The sequence below is a fragment of the Canis aureus genome, chromosome 12, assembly GCF_053574225.1.
Source record: "Canis aureus isolate CA01 chromosome 12, VMU_Caureus_v.1.0, whole genome shotgun sequence".
Classification (NCBI taxonomy): Eukaryota; Metazoa; Chordata; class Mammalia; order Carnivora; family Canidae; genus Canis; species Canis aureus.
Window position 1 is genome coordinate 63,123,054 of NC_135622.1, and position 16,246 is coordinate 63,139,299.

Here is a 16,246-nt window from a genome sequence, read left to right on the forward strand (position 1 = left end):
CCTAAGCATCTGTTTTAGGAACCGATGTCCATCCAGAGCTGTCTCAGGGCAAAGCGCCACATGGGAAGGTGGTAGGTTATTGGGGCTCTTGCAGAGAAGCTTCCGGGGCCTTTTGAGCACAGCAAGACTCGTGACTGTAACGTGGGGAAGACGCCGATGAGGTTGCAGTGTAGCTGCCAGGGCTTCCAGGCACCCAGACTCCCGGCCAGGCCACTCCACACACTCAGCCTGCCATTCCGTCTTCTGGAACAGTGAGAACCCGCACTTCCAAACGTCCGTGTGTCTGGGCCTCACTGATGCTGGGAGACATGGTGGTGCTGGTGGCGCCGAAGTGGGGTTTCACTGCAGGGAAGGGCTGTTCAGAAGAGGATTGCCTTCTCTTCCTGACTCCAGAGGGCAGACCTGGGGTCCAGCAGAGGAGGGAGCGAGGTGCACTGGTTTTGATGACGTCCTCTGTGAGGACAGGCAGGCCTGGCTCTAACTGAGGCTGCCCCAGAGCAGTGCACTGCTTTGCACGGGACACATTCATGGGGACCTCAGGACAGAAGGCAGGGGCCGCCCATGTCACTGTGGTTGGGTGAAGCATGTTTGTATGGGGTCCCTTTCCCTGCAGGGGACAGAGAGAGAGCATCCTGGGGGAAGCAGCCCCATTATGTAGTCACCATGTCAAGCAGCTGGGACATCTGAGAGTGTTCCCGATGGAACAGATTAAGGAGTTTGCAAGGTTATGTGGAGGACGCAGAAATGTACTTGTCATGGCCCTCGAATGTCAGTGGGGGGGGGGGGAACCATTGTTCCAGAACCAGTTTGCAAACACTGTGAAGACTGTGGGTTCGACGGTAGTACTGGGAGCCATACGTCCCTTCAAATGAGTGTAACCTCCTGTGACACGGCGATAGGCCTGACAGATCCAGGGGAAGCAGTAGATGTAATCTGACGTCAACAAGACTGGATTCTGTGCCACACACCCAGCCATCTGTAAAACGGTGACACCTAGTCTAAACCAGTGATTTACAAACCTTCTCTTTAAAGCCATGCACCCACATTTTCATGTTGTGGGGAATCCCGGTCTATAGAGAGGCTAAGACCAGGGCTGGCGATCTCTGCCAATAGCATCTGTTAGGGGATGAGGGGAACAGAGAGCAAATGGAGCGAGACACTAGAAAGTCCTCCCCGAGTCACTGCCATCTGAAATGGCCAATGCATCAGCGTTGCCCACCACTCTGCCCCATGTGTTCAAAAGGGCCTGGCACGTAGTAAGCACTAAAAAAATATTTGTTGAATTCAGTGAATGAGCAAATACATGAAGGGTTTGCTCTGGGTCTACTTAAAAATAAAACTAATATAATTAGGATGATAGTAAACCGCACAATTAATGGGCTAACTCTGGCCCACTGCCGGTTTTCCGATAGTTTTATTGCCACACCATGTCGTGGCTGCTTTCTGTTGACGTGACAGTATGGAGTCATTGTGACAGGGACCACGTGGCCCACAAAGCCAAAACCCCGTACCGCCTGGCACTGCACGGCAGGAGTTTGCTGTCCCTGGACTAGGATCCAGGAGAAAGTCTGTGCTTCCTCAGGTGCGTGAGGCTGGACCGGGGGTCCGTCCAGAGGCTCAACACTGAGAAGCCCAAAACTCCACTCACCACACAACAGGGCACTGCCCGACGTAGGAGAGACTTGAGTAGCCAGCGAGCCTAGATCCCTTCTTTTATTGTTTATGAAACAGTTTGTATTTGCCAGGCCCTGCGGCAGCTTCCGTCTCAGTAAGCGTGTGACACAGGCAGGGATCTCTGCACTAGCAGACGAGCACGGGAAGGCTAGTGGCACTCGGGGCCCCTCCGCGCCTGTGGGTCTGGGGCCTGCATCTCACAGCACCCGATGCTCAGGCCAGCCGCTCTCCTCCAGCCTCGCCTTACCTCCTCTCTTGGCACCCTACCGTCCGTGTTCACGTGCCCTGTTTGTCCACACGTCGCGCGGAGTGTTTCTTCATGCCAACTCTCCTGGTCTTTCCTTTGCCACCACACCTGCATGATGAGCTCCCAGCATGGGCCACCCTGGCCCAGACCCTGGAGCCACAAGGGACGAGTAAAGTCCCCTAGTGCCTCATGTCAGGATCACGGGCAAAGAGAGGTGTTGCACTACCACACGGGAACGCCCCGAGAGATGTATTCTCGTGGGCACCACCTGCCCACCTGCTGATGCTGGGAGAGGCTGAAGGCTTCCTCTGAAGTAGGGACAAAGTCAGCTCCCAGGCTGGATGGGAAGGATGGTGGGTCAAGGCTGTGAGAGGCTCAGACCCAGGCAGCTGAGATGGGTGTGCAGGGGGAGGATGTGAGTGTGCAGGGGCAGGAGGGCAGGATCGCATCAAGGTCTGGGACAAACTCCTGTCAAGAAGGTCACTGAGCTGGTTGAAAATAGTCATGCGGGTATAATAATCTCTTGCAGTTGGTCCTAGACCCAGGGCAAACAATTACTATTGTACAACAAAATTCATTTTTGCTTATTATTTAAAAAATACTTGTGTTTATTATATATAATTATTTACTAAATTTTAAAAAATATTTAATTTATTTATTCGAGAAGGAGGGAGCAAGCAGGGGCTGGAGCAGAAGGAGAGGGACAAGCAGACTCCTCACTGAGCAGGGAGCCCAACGCGGGGCTCGATCTCACGACCCTGAGATCATGACCTGGGATGAAATCAAGCGTCAGACGCTCCACCAACCGAGCCCTCCGGGCGCGCCTGTGTATTACACTTTTAAAGTGGAGGAGTGAAAATCTCAGGTGCGCTTTGGATATCATCAAGGAATTATTAAGGTTGATACTTGTTCAAGTGTTGGCGACCATGACGTCCATCGGCCACTGCTGTACTGCATTCAGTGGCGGGGAGATGCATCTTGTTGAGCATCTTGTTGTCTCGTGGCTTTGCTGGTAGCCTCATGCCACATCAAATGACAACATCGGGTGGAGTCCAAGTTGCCCATAATGAGGTTGAGGACTTGTTCGCTGCCATAGGTAACAGCCCATTTCTCACCTGGGTGGGTGGGTTTGCTAGAGCGTCCCAAGAGGGTGCCCCTGGCAGGATGCCACAGCGAGCGCCGGGTGCAGTGTATGGAGTTGAGGTGCACATGGGTCCTGGACCCCCAGGCTTTCCAGCAGGCCCTCCGTCTGCCTCCCTTCTCTGAGCCCACACGGGTCTCAAACTCCACTGGAGGCGCCAGCTGCCCCTGGAGCATGCAGCCTTGCCGTGATTCGAGAAGTCAGGGCCACCTTCAGCAGGCTGGGCACAGGCCCTCCAGGTGCCCCACCGACCCAGGCCACCACACCCCTCACGGTGCCCTTCACCATGCTCCACTCAGGGGTCCTGGGGTGTAGGCCACTGGTCTCGGTGGTCCTGGGGGCAGGGGCCAGCGGTCTTGGTGGTCCTGAGGGCAGGGGCCAGGGGCGAGCCTCCTGTGACGGCCAGAGTGCCCTGAGCCAGAGTCCTTGGGCAGAGCCCACCAGCAGCCTATAGGTTGTGACAGTGTCTTCAGGATGATCTGGGAGGGAATGCGGGGGACGAGAGGAGCCCAGAAGACTTGAGAAGGCTCCCACAGTCTAGAGCATGGTGCTCATTAGCCTGGAGGCCTGTGTGTGAACTGGAAGGTTCTATGCTGTTGGTTTAGCATGGCTTATTTTGTTTGATGTGAAAAAGTGATTCCCATTTTTTCTCCAACTAATGGCAGTTTTTTTCTAGACCTGGCCACAGAGGTTTATTTATAAATAGTTTTAGTGTTTCTGACAAAACAATGGCCCACCCATCACTGCCTCATATTTATTATTTTGGTAAGAGTGGAGTCTTCACTGTAACTGTTCGGGCTGCTGTAACAGCAGGCCTGTGCTTCTCACGGTCTGAGGCTGGAGTCCAAATCAAGGCCCAGTGAGTGTCTGGTGACGGCTGCTTCCTGGGTCATAGGTGGCTGAGCTCAGTTGGTGAAGGGGTGGGGAGTGCCCTGGGTGTCCTGTACGCGGCCTCGGATCCCAACGTGAGATGCAGCCCTGCCCTCCCAAAGGTCTCACCTCCTGGCACCGTCTCCAGGGTATTAGGGTCTCCCACGTGAGTCAGGGGCACCGTCTCTGGGAGGTTAGGGTTTCCCATGTGAGTCAGGGGTACCATCTCCGGAGGGCTAAGGGTTTCCCATGTGAGTGGGGCACCGACATTCAAGGTGCATTCAGACCACAGCACCCCATGTTGCCGTCTCCCACTCGCTAGTGTCATCCTCTTGCACAGGCTGTGCAGCTGAGGGCTGAGGGCTGTTTTGGGAGGTCCTTATCTGTCCATCCAAGGAGCCCAGGTGCTTTGGGAGTAAGTGCAGGGATGCAGACATTAGGATCAGATGCACCTGCTTTGAGTCTCAGCTCTCTGTGAATCTGTGTGACCTTGAGGCAGTTCGTAGGTTCTCTGAGGCATAGGGTCAGCATTTGTAAAAGAGGGCTCCTAGTAGCTACTTGGGAAGATTGTGGGGAGGTTAAAGAGATTCATTCATGAGGTGCACATCGTGGGCCAGCCCTGAATCAGAGCCATGGCAGTCACCATCACCATTGTGGATGGCACAAGGCATATGGAACATACTAGGCATGTGACCTTCACTGGATGAATGGGTTACAGAGCTCATCTCAGGATGACAAACCATTGACATCATGTAAATGACAGGTCGTCAAACTGGCTGCATGCTGGGATTACCCGAGCTGCTTGTAGAAGTCCCCTTCCCTGGGCCTCACCTTGAATTCAATGTTTTGCATAAGGCCCTGACATTAGGAGTTTTAGACTATCCTTGAGTGATTTTAGCAGGTGGTCAGAATTGACACTGTTGACTTAAGACCTTTGGAGAGCAGGATACAATGGGCCTCAGGCCACCGTGTTGTCCCCCAGTGGGTACCCGGGATGGTGACCCAGTGATGGCCCTAAGGCGAGGGTGCAGATAGGCTTTGGAGTCCAGCAGAGTTCCACCCGAATTGGGACTGCCTCTTACTAGCTGTGGGACACTGTGGTCGGCCATGTGATCCCCAAATGGACTCTCCAAGAAGATCCAGAACATGGCTGATGCTCAAAAACACTGGTTTTGCTGTTTATAAATGTTGACACGTGATGTAAAAGCATAGTACGTTATAGAGCTGATGTGTCCATTAAATGAGAGAAGGTTTGGAAAGTACGTGCTACAGCTTCTTAGACTTACTCTCTCATTGTGTCACCCATGTATGTTATAAATACGTTACCTACTAAACATACATGTGTGCTGATTGCTTTTAAAACTATTGTCTTAACAAGTATTTATATAAAAAGTTTTAAAAATACGATGTAACTTATTTTTATAATATAATCCTGATCTACATCATAATGCATTTAGCGAGCAGCCATCTTTCCTAGATCCTTTTTGAAAGCAGATAGGTTATAAATTATAAATATTCAATGCCTAGCAGAATCTGATACAGAGAAGGCATTCAGGTATGTAATGAACTGTGTACTATTCACATAAGATGGCATCCCATTTTGCATCGATGTGAATCCTAATTACAAAAAAATTGAATTCTTGACCTCCAAGTGACTGTGTAATACTGGGTGTGACTGTGATTCTCCTTTGCGCAGTCTCTTCCCACCCTTAGCCATCCCCCACTGCTGTGGGCACTGGTGCTCAGGTGGGAGCTGGCGCTCAGGTGGGGGTTCACATCCAGAGGGGTGGCTGGCTCTGAGTGGTGGAAGCTTCCAGGTGGAAGCTGGTACTCAGGTAGAGGCTGGTGTTCAGGTGGGGTCTCCTGTGCAGGTGGAGGCTGGTGCTCAGGTGGGGAGGGTCTCATGTCCAGGTGGAGGCTGGTGCTCAGGTGGGGGGGTGCTCACGTCCAGGTGGGGGCTGGCAGGTGCTCAGGTGGGGAGGGGTCTCATGTCCAGGTGGAAGCTGGCACTCAGGTGGCAGGGGGTCTCATGTCCAGGTGGAGGCTGGTGCTCAGGTAGGAGGGGCTCATACCCAGGTGAGGGCTGGCACTCAGATGTGGCCAGAGGTGTGTTTCTGCAGTGTGGAGACCTGGTTTCAGGTCCATCAGGTGTCCTGGTTGATGCAGGAACTGAGGAATCTCTTAGGAACTTGGGGAGAAGCTGAAGTTTACAGCTGTTCCACTTCCTGTTGAGCAAACTAGGGCTTGGCTCCTGGAGTGTGGAGAAGGTCACCTGCTGTCTCTGCCTGCCTGTAGCACTAGGGGGTACAATAGGTTTTCTCTGTGTCATTCCTGCTTTGTTCAGGCAGACAGAAACACGTCTGTACCTGCTGACATGTGTGATTGGATGGCGATTAGTCTGGCTGCCAGAGGAGGACCCAGAGGATTCACGACCCCCGCTCACTGTGCTGCTGGAGGGACTGCTGCCCTGCCGCCCGCCCGCACACGCCTGCCCTGCCCTTCAAGGGCTTTCTGTTCTCCTCCTTCTGTTGCCCCTCCCCCATCCTACTCACATCGCTTTCCTCCGTGGGAGGCCTGGGACACCTGACATTCAGTACAAAGCCAGAGTTGGGATTAAGAACCTTTAGGAAATGTTCCTGAGTAAGTGTAAGCTGTGGTTGATTGCTGTGGCCGAGTCTTAGGGGGAGAGATTTTCTCTTGACTGTGGTTCCTGGGAACATTCAATTACCCAAATTATAACCTCTGTACCCAAACTCCCTTCACATTTTAGTGGTAAAATAGCACCTTTAAAAAGGGATCATGATTTTGTATCCTTTTGCATTTAAAAAAGTCTCGCATCTCTTACAATTTTTTGTGTTCCTTATATGACATGTCGTAATTACTCATTCAGCATCTGTCACTGAGCATTTACAGCGCACCAGGCACTGTTGTGGACCTGGGGGTACAGCAGTGAGCCAGACGGGTGCCCTCACGGGGCTGCATTTGAAGATGAGCAATGCATAAATGTAAATATGGTTTCTGGTAGAGAAAGTGTTATGAGGACAAACTAAAGCCAGTTAAAGGCATAGAGAGTGAGTGCTGGGCACTGACTGGTTGGGGCAGCCTCTTTTGACAAAGTGAAATTTGAGCGTCCAGGGAGGGTAGATCAGGAATGAGAGAGCGCGGGTGTGTCCATGTGCCACGAGTATGCGAGGGTGTGCACATGCTATGTGTGAGGCTCTGTGCATGTGCCACGTGTGTGAGTGTGCACTTGCTGTGTGGAAGGGTGTGTGTATACCATGTGTGAGTGTGTGCATGTACTGAGCCTGACTGTGATTGAGGTAGTGTATGTGCAAGAGCTATGTGTGTGCACATGCTGTGTGTGAGGCTCTGTGCATGTCCCACGTGTGTGTATATAATGTCTCGTGTATGTGCATGTGCTGTGAGGGTTTGTGTAACTGTTGCATATGAATGCACACACTGTGTGTGGGTGTGTGCACTCATGCACTGTGTGTATGAGTGCATATCCTTGCTGTATGTGAGGGTGTGTGCGTGTACTGAGCCTGAGTGTGATTGAGATACTGTACATGCAAGAGCTGCATGTGTGCACATGCCAGGTGTGTGTGTGTGTGTGAGTGCATGGTAACCGTGTGTACACCTACCAAGTGTGTGTGAGGAAGTGCATGGAGCGCATGTGAGTGGGGGTGTATTTGCTGTGAGTGTGCACATGTGCCAAGTATGAGCGTGTGTTCACATACACCGTGTGTGTGACTGAGGATGGGTGTGTAATCACTGGGTGTGTGCCTGTGTGCGTGCACTGTGCCGAGGTCCAGGGGTGGCCTCCCTGGAGGAGGAGCTGGCATGGGGCAGACAGCGAGGAGGCCAGCCAGTGACCCCCAGCGTCCGTGAGCAAAAAGCGGGCGCGGGCGGGTGAGGCAGGAGGTGTCTGGGTCGCGGCGGGGCCCGCAGACCCTGGTCCCCAGGAGGTAGTGAGTGTAGGGGTGCACAGGGAGGGGTTTCAGCTGGCCATTCCGGGCCTGCGGGAGCACACAGGACAAAGGCCTGGGGGCCACAGGGCAGGGAAGGCAGGACTGTGGGCACAGGAATGTCCACCGTGCTTGCACCGGCACAGGCGTGCTGTGTCCCTGGGGAGGGACGCGGGATCCGCGGGCTGGGCAGTGGGCGCCTGGCTGAGGGCAGGAGGCACCACGGGGGCTTCAGCGTGGAGGGGCACGTATGGGGACGGGAGAGAGAAGGGGGAGCTTGTGCAGGCCGGGGAGGGGAGGACCTGGGTCACTGTGGCCGGCCAGCCCTGCTCCCGCCACACCCGCTCTCGGGTCCTGCTGCTGGCTGCCAGGCAGCTTGGGGTCCCGGGTCTCATTGCCCACCCCGTCTGCAGACAGAGAACGCTGGAAGGCGGCGTCTTTGCTATAGGGCTGTACTTGGGGAGAAGACCCAGATAGAGGGGCATAGTGACAGAGGGGTCACTGAGGAAAGGGAGGCCCAGGCGAGGAAGGACGTGGGAGATTGCCAGGGAGTGGGCATGGCCCTTGTCCCTCTTGTCCGGAGCGGTGGGGCCGTTGCGTTGCCGAGGACACAGAGGTGCTGATGAGAACTCCAGAAAGCCGGGTGCTGCGCGAGCCCTGGGTTTCACGGGCTCGTCACCGGAGGAGCCCCGGGAAAGTGCCTGTGCCCTGGCAGGTGGGAGGGTGGCCGCCGTGTCCCCACCCTGGGAGGGCCGGGCCGCCCTTGCCACTGCAGGCTGTGACTACAGGCCAGGAGTCCCGGGGCCGTCCTGGGAAGCATGGCCGTGGGCTGGAGTCCTGTGGATCAGCCCCCTCCCCTCGGCTCAGCCTCCCTGGTTACGTGTTTAGCATTCGACGCATCTGTCGAATGTGTGCCCTGGCCATGCTGCAGTCTGGCCATGCTCTCGGGGCCGCAGCTTTGCTCCGAGACAGTTGCAAGGTCGGTTTTGTCCGCTGGGATCTGCACGCTTGCACTCGAGTCAAGTGGCCGCCTTCCTGGCTGACAGGTCTACCCGCAGACACCTGAGGGCCTAGGGAGGTGGGGGGGAACAGGCCCGGTTGCTTAGCAACAGATTCCAGCCCGCATCTGTGCTTTCTGGGCCCGCGTGGTGGCCTGGCTTTGTGATGGCGAGGACTTTTTGTTTCTTATTATACTCTTCCTCCATCGCTGAGGCTGCTGTTTGCTTGCTACTGCCAGGCAGAGAGCAGAAGAACTTTCCCGACCCCCGAGCCAACCAAACGGTGGAGGACCCTTCCTCAGCTATGACATTTGGCATATGACAGTCTGTCTGTCTGTCCTGTGGTAACTTTCCGAGGAGTTAGGTGATTTAAATGAATTCTCTGAAACTAGCAAACGGGCCCCAGAATACACTTAAAATTCAGCGTTTGAATTCCTTTTTTGTTTTCTGATGAGATAGTGATCTGTGTTTTAGAGGAGCTCTGTCGGAGTAGAAGTTGAAAAATCCCATCCCTGGCTGTCTGTTGAGGGAATAAAAGCAGTGTTTCAGGGTCACGTGCAGCCTGCCCACCCACCCGGGGGGCGCTGACTCCTCACTGCATTCATCTCCCCGGATTCTCAGTCCACATCAGACACGCAGCAGCCTGAGGATGTGAGAGGAGGACCACACTCTACGGAGAGCCTCAGTTCCCAGTGGCCGCGGAGCAGGCCCTTTGGAGTTCACATGCACCTGTCGGTGACCACACACACAGCAACCTGTCCAGGTCACTCTGAATGGTTCTTGGTGAGGAGAAAAATAAGACTGAGGAGTGGTGTGAGCGTGAGGAGAGTGCAGCAGAGCATCAGCAGGGGCAGGTTAGGACAGAGCCAGGGCGGGGAGCCGGGTTGGGGAGGGACAAGCCCTTCACGCCTTCCCCACACGTCCTCTTCCCCTTAGGAAGGCAGAGGGCCTGACCACAGATGGGCACTCAGTGAGTGTGTGGGGGGCTGTCTCATGCTGGAGGGGGCCACAGCACCAGTGCATCAGCATCTGTCTTCCCTCCACCCAGCAGACGTCATCAGGTACGTGCCATACACTGGGCAGGTGTCTCGATGTAACTACAACAGCAGTTAGGTCACCTGGACCCCTGCCCACATGGAGTTTACATCTCAGGGGAAGCAGGTCAGTGCATCTTCACTCGGTGGCCTCTGCACCCACACCCTCTTGAGCAGGCCCAGAGCCGAGGCCGTGGAGCATGGTGTCCCGAACTTGGTCTTGGAGGCCAAGCTGCATCTGCTTGGAGGTCTAGGCTGGATCCGCTCCTCACTGTGGGTGTGCCCTGAGCCTCGACTCTCCCGTCTACATGGGGATCGATCCCCTAGCTGCGGGGCTGCTGGGCAGACGGACACAGAAACAGCTGGTGTGTGGTCAGGGGGTTCTGGTGCTTGTGCTCTGCAGGGCGCTCCGTGAGGCACGAGGCAGTCTAGGGCACCCCAGCCCCGAGGCCACGCCACCTTCATATATGCTTACAAAACTGCTTCCCCCGTCCCTGAGGTGAAGACAATACATGTCAGGACACATGCACGCTGACCGCTTGACTGCCCCCCACCCCCCCAGATTCGAGCACCTGGCTGTCCCTCACCCGCGGTCTCCCCATGTCTCTGGGACACAGCCGGCAGGACGGCCTCCTAAGCTGGCCCTGCTTCTGCTGTGCCTCTCCTGGGCTTTCTGACATTTAGCATCTGCCAAGTGGAGATACGTGGTGGCCAAGTCACGGTGGAGCACTTCCAGTATCAGCAGCGCGATGTGGCTGTCCTCATGGCAGCAGTTGTAAGATACCTTTTGCCTTATAAATAGGTTGACTCTTTGAGAAAAAGCCCTCTTTTCTGACGCGCGTGGGTTCTCAGGTCAGGAATCTGGCAGGGCATGGCAGGGTCAGCCCCTCCCTGCTTCCCAGTGCCTGCACCTGGCTGGCGGGTCTGGTGGGTCTGGAAGGATGGAGCCGGGGTCCTGGGAAGGCTTGTTACTCCTGAGGGTCGTGGTTGAAGCTGGCTGTTGGCGGGGGAGGCTTGAGCAGCAGCAGCTAGTCCTCTCGCCGTGGCTGGTGGCTTCCTCATGCCGTGACACTGGGCTCCTCGGCGAGAGAAGCAAGAGCGGCCAGCCGCTGAGAGCGTGGCCATGTGTGTGTGATCGCAGAAGCTGGGCCTTCCCTCCACCGCCACACACCCATCTCCGTGTGCTCGGCAGCGGCCTTTCTCCTTTGGAACTCGGAAGCTCATTTAGAGCAGTTCTGGACAGAAGGCGGTGACCTCCTGGGGTTTGGCACATGGGCAGACGGACAGGAGGCTGGCAGCCTGGGGCCAGGACATGCCGCCCTAGGAGGACTGTCGGCAGGCCCACTGGATGGGAGCCGCGGTGGTCTTTCCCAGGGTCGTTTTCGGTGGGGTGAAGAGTCCCTGTGCATTTGACCAGTTCGTCTTTGGCTGATATTTATTTTTAATACTTTGCTCTTACACACAAAGCTGTGATGGGAATCTGCACATACATCTTTTGTCCTTGTCTGAGTTTTCCTTCTGGAAGGATTTACCCAGGAGGACTCACTGGGTCTCTACGTATCTTCAGGCAGCCTCGCCGCCCCTTGGTCTCTTCCTGCCTGAGTTGCGGGGACTCTATGTCCCACCCCATCTGCCTCCCCTGCAGCCCTCTGCGCCCAGGCCACACTTACCTACAGGTGGCCAGGCCCTGCTTTTGTCTCCTCATCCTGCTGCCTGGGCTGAGGGAAGCCATCCCCGAGGGTGTCTCCTGCAGTGGGGGGCTCAGGAGGGTTCCACCCAGAGGTGACACACGTCACTGGTGTAGCACCTAGCCAGCAAGGGCACAAAGGCTGCTCAGAGGAAGGGAAGCCAGATCTCCATGAGCAGTACTGAAGACGGCCACTTGCTCGGGAGGGTAAGACAGGGAACCCAGAGAGGCATGGAGGGGGTGCAGAGGGGAGCAGGCAGGGGCAGGGCTCAGCAGAGCCCAGGGTTCCCGGACCCAGCATAGAAAGGGGCAGTGTGTGATGACAGGCCCTGCAGACAGGGCAAGGAAGACGGAGTACAGGCCGACATGCCAGCGTGCATGCTGGCACAGCACCACCCGGCGTCCACACCCCGGGGGACGGGAGCTGCGAGCTCGCACTTGGTGATTCCTGGTGGCTCCTAGATCTTCACCCGCTCAGGCTCGCTCATGGAGGAGGTGTTATTCCCATGCTGTTGATGGGAAAACACTTCTCCAGGGTCGCAGAGCGCCTGAGTCAGATCTGGGCTTCAAACTCGTGTCTTCCAGCTCCGGGGTCTGTTTTCCTGTCGCAGGCTCCCGTGGCTCCATGTGGAGAACCCTTCCATGGCTGTGTCAGGTATGGAGCAGAGGGTGGTACTCTGGGACACCGTGTGCCAGGCCCCCGTCTGGAGCCTGCAGCACCCGTTGTGTGAAGACTGCCCCCTCGGGCCACCCTCAGCCCCCTTGGTATTTGTAGACACCTGAGCACCTGGAGGTTGTCAGATGCAAAATGTGTAAGTACAGAAGATGTCATTAAGCCCCTCACGTAACTTGGGTTTTTTGCATTTCATGGGGAGATCCAGAATTTCAAAGTAGTTGCCCTATGCATTTGAGAAAGATTGTTGATCAAACAGATGTTTAAAATGCGTCTTTCAGAGTTCACCCACCCTCTTCCTGCGTCTTCACCATTTTCAGTGAAACGAAGAGAGGAAAGAGGAGCTCACAGTAGGTGAGAGGGCGGATCATCCCGTGGCCTACAGGGCTGTGTCCTCGTGTTTAGCCGACCGGCGTTGTTTAATTGGGGCGCATCGTCGAGATGCGTCTCCCCGTACGCCCAGCGTTGTGTGAGGGTGGGTGCGGGGTGCTGCATTCATTAGGGAGGCCGTGAGATCAGCCTATCTGACAGTGGAAGAGTCGGGCTTCTGGAACTGGCTCCTCGTCCCTGCCACACCGAGAGCATTAATGGGCACCAGCTGGGCTTCCCCGCGCACAGCGGCGGCCGTGGCGGCTGCAGAGAGCCTCCGTGCCCACGCGAGCACACACTTCAGTGGCCGTTCCCCGGGCAACGGCGTCTCGCAGCCAGCTGGCTCTGCCCCCGAGCCCATCAAAGCGCACACCCGCCAGGAGCCGGCGCTGTGCCCGCCACCGTCTGTAGGCTCTGATGTCGGAGCATTTGCAACCGGGTTTCAAGGTTAAACACGAGGGAATGAACGAGGGGACTACGTAGTCAGGGACCGCAGCTCGGGGCATGTGTAGGTGTGCGTGGGTGTGCGCAAGGTGAGCGGGAGGGAGGGAACGCCCAGCCGTTGGCGGCCGTCAGGTTTCACGTTTGCTCCAGACAAAAGGCGCAGAGAATGGGTTCCCTTGCTTTGCCCAGGGTGAAAGGACGTGTGGCCAGGAGCAGCCCGCAGCCGTGTCCCCGGCTGGGCCATGCGGGCTGCTGCAGGGCAGGCCTGGAGCCCCTTGAAGGCTCCATGGGGAGGGGGCTCCGGCGTGGGCGTGGGGGCCTCGAGCACTCGTGCCCGGTCGGCGGGCTCACCCGACCATGGCGCTCGTGGCCTTTGCCCGCGGATTTCCATGAACTGACTAACTTAGCTGACTGGGCTGGATGCCTCCATATGATGATACGATGCTGGTCAGCTCTTTTGCAATATTGAATACGAAATTCCCATTTTCAAGCACTTCACCTTTTAAAGCGTTCCAGTGTTTGAATTTGGCCTTTCCATCTGACACCGACTCAATTTAATTAGTACAAGATCCTTTGGTGTTTAATTCGGGGGCTCTGCACGTTTCATACAGGCTTCGGTTTTAATCTCCCATTTCTGTTAAGAGCATTTGTTGTTTTTTTTTTCTCTTTTCCTGATCCATCTGTAGGAGTTTGAAATAATCATAATTACTTATGGAGGGATCCCTGGGTGGTGCAGCGGTTTATCGCCTGCCTTTGGCCCAGGGCGCGATCCTGGAGACCCGGGATCGAGTCCCACGTCGGGCTCCCGGTGCATGGAGCCTGCTTCTCCCTCTCCCTCTGCCTGTGTCTCTGCCTCTCTCTCTCTCTCTCTCTCTCTGTGACTATCATAAATAAATAAAAATTTAAAAAAAAATTACTTATGGAAAGATATGGGAAATTAAGGTAATTTGTTTCGGAATTGGGTTTTAATTTGGGGTGTTGGACAGGTGAAATTAGGAATCCTTCCACCCGCACATTGTGACTTCATGAGATCGGCTCCTGTTCTTGAATTGGCCGCCTATCAAGAACCTCCATGAGGCGCAAGAGGGGTCACGCTCACTGCGGTCAGCAGCACGCGTACTGGGTCCTCACGGGCACTGGGGGCTCACAGCGAGTGTTTGGAGCAGATGACTCGGTTTCTGAACCCTCATTTTTTTCTTGAACTCGAACTACTCCCTTCCACTTGCCTTTCTCCTCATTTTGTTTTGTTTTTCCTTTTCATAAAGAAGATACTTCCCTGGGGGCCAGTCCTGGGTCTGTTTCATAATGATCTCCTTTTCTTAGAATTGCTCTTTACTCTGTCCTTTCTGCCTCCAGGCTGGCCTCCAGGGCTGGTGATGTCCACAGACACTCCCGCCTCCTGGTGGACAGGACGTCAGGAGCAGAACCACCGCCAGCTGGAGGGCACTTGTGGGCACAGTAGACAAAGGTCCTTTCCCAAGTTTTCAAGTTGGGTGGGTTTCATACCAATTAGTGTAAGCCGACTGCTCTAGCGATGAGGGGTCACAGGCACACACAGGGGAGAGGACCCGCATCCTCTGGGTTGTTGCGTGGGGGGCATATGCGGGGACACTGGCCCTACCTGTCCCCTCTGCAGGGCTCCTCGTGTAGGAAGCAGCCCCCACAGCCGTGCACAGTGCCTGGCACAGGAGAAAAGTGACAGAGCGTGCACGAACCAGGGAGAAGGGGCCAAGGCAAGGGGATGGTGGCCACCATGCAGGTGGCTCCTAGGAGTGACTTGGGGGCACCCCGTGGGGCTGCAGTGAGCTGGAGCCCAGAGGCTGTTGCAGACAGCAGGGAGCATGCGACCTTAGCACTCTGGCCCTGGCACGGAGCTGGGCCAGACTCACCTTGGGCTGGAGGAAGCCCCGCTGAGCGCTTGTTGCATTTGAGCCATGTTAGGTGGCCGCCCACGAGGGTGTGCTTGCCCACAGTAAAGTCAGATGGGGCGTTTGCCTGGACTTGAAAAGGCAAGCCGACTTCCACAGTGAGCATATGACGTCCCCAGCGAGCATACTGCACCAGGCAGGTGCGCTAGGGAGTCGGCCGCTGCAGCCCGGCTGTCCTGGCGCTGATTCCAGTGGTCCATCCATCCGTGGCCTGGCGACTGCTCCGTCTGACTGAGCCGCAGGATGGCCTGTGAGGTGCAGCGTGGGGCAGCACAGGGACAAGAGGGATGCAGGTTGGCGGGCCGGCCTGTGTGCGGCAGGGGACACGGGTGATCGAGGCACAGAACGTGGGTATGGGGGAGAAGGGCGCTGGGCAGATGCTGTGGTAGCGGAATGTATGAAGGGGAGCTTGCCACACAGGGCAGATAATGTGGGTAGAGAAAGGACTGGAATTAAGGCCGAGTTCTCCCTCATTACCTCCCCCGAACCCACCAAAGACCAGCAAGAAAAGAGGAGCACGGCACTTGCCTTTCCTGTTGAGGGTAGTTCTAGAAAAGCGTGAGCCAGGATGGACTGTGCAGAGTGAGTCACAGCCTGTCCCCCCGCCCCTGTCCTCACAGCAAGCTCCCTGCAGACCGGCGGCCCTAGGACACCTGGGAGGCGGGTCCGGGGACACCATGCGTCATGACCACGCCCATGGGCCGCGTGTGATGGGCCCGTGCTGCGTGCACACGGGGTGCTGCTGTGGCCGTGTCGCCTGTACACCCAGCTGTCTGCAGGCTGTAGGCTACTGCGCGGGGGTGCCCTGTCCCGCGGCCTCTTGTGCTCCCTTTATCACACAGCTCCCCCGTGCTTCATGGGTGTGTCGTGAATACTCTGTTTCCGTGTCCTTGGTCCTCAGAGCCCCGGAGCGGCCCCCGCGTCCCACTCGCTCAGACTGAGCCGAGGCCGTGGCTCGGAGCCGCAGGTCAGTCTCAGCACGGCCTGTCCGGGCTCCGAGTGTGCACACCCCCCGTGCCCAGCGCTTACCGACAAGCTGAGTATTTCAGGGTAGAAACCGCGTGGACCGGTATTGTTACGAGGGGGTTTTTGATGTTTGAGCCTGGGGCACATAGTAGAAACCTAAACACATCCATCAGGAAATCATGGCGTTATCGAAGAATGAAGGTATGAGGGCGTTTTTGGGGGGTGTTAATTAATTTCTGACATGAGTGGC

The 16,246-nt window shown here is 56.0% G+C and overlaps 1 protein-coding gene across 6 annotated transcripts in view; it reads left to right on the top strand.

Moving 5' to 3' along the window:
- EIPR1 (EARP complex and GARP complex interacting protein 1) overlaps positions 1 to 16,246 on the top strand; it is a 120,332-nt gene that overhangs the window by 51,539 nt on the left and 52,547 nt on the right. Inside the window, exons 1-2 of one of the 6 annotated variants that reach the window (XM_077844260.1) lie at positions 9,604 to 9,749; positions 9,832 to 9,956. The exons of 3 other annotated variants lie outside the window; for them this stretch is intronic. In XM_077844260.1, the coding sequence (XP_077700386.1) occupies positions 9,619 to 9,749; positions 9,832 to 9,956 (256 nt within the window). In that variant the 5' untranslated portion in view covers positions 9,604 to 9,618. Of the gene's footprint in view, positions 1 to 9,603; positions 9,750 to 9,831; positions 9,957 to 16,246 lie in introns of those variants that run through there. 2 more of the 6 variants (XM_077844264.1, XM_077844263.1) reach the window with 2 other exon arrangements.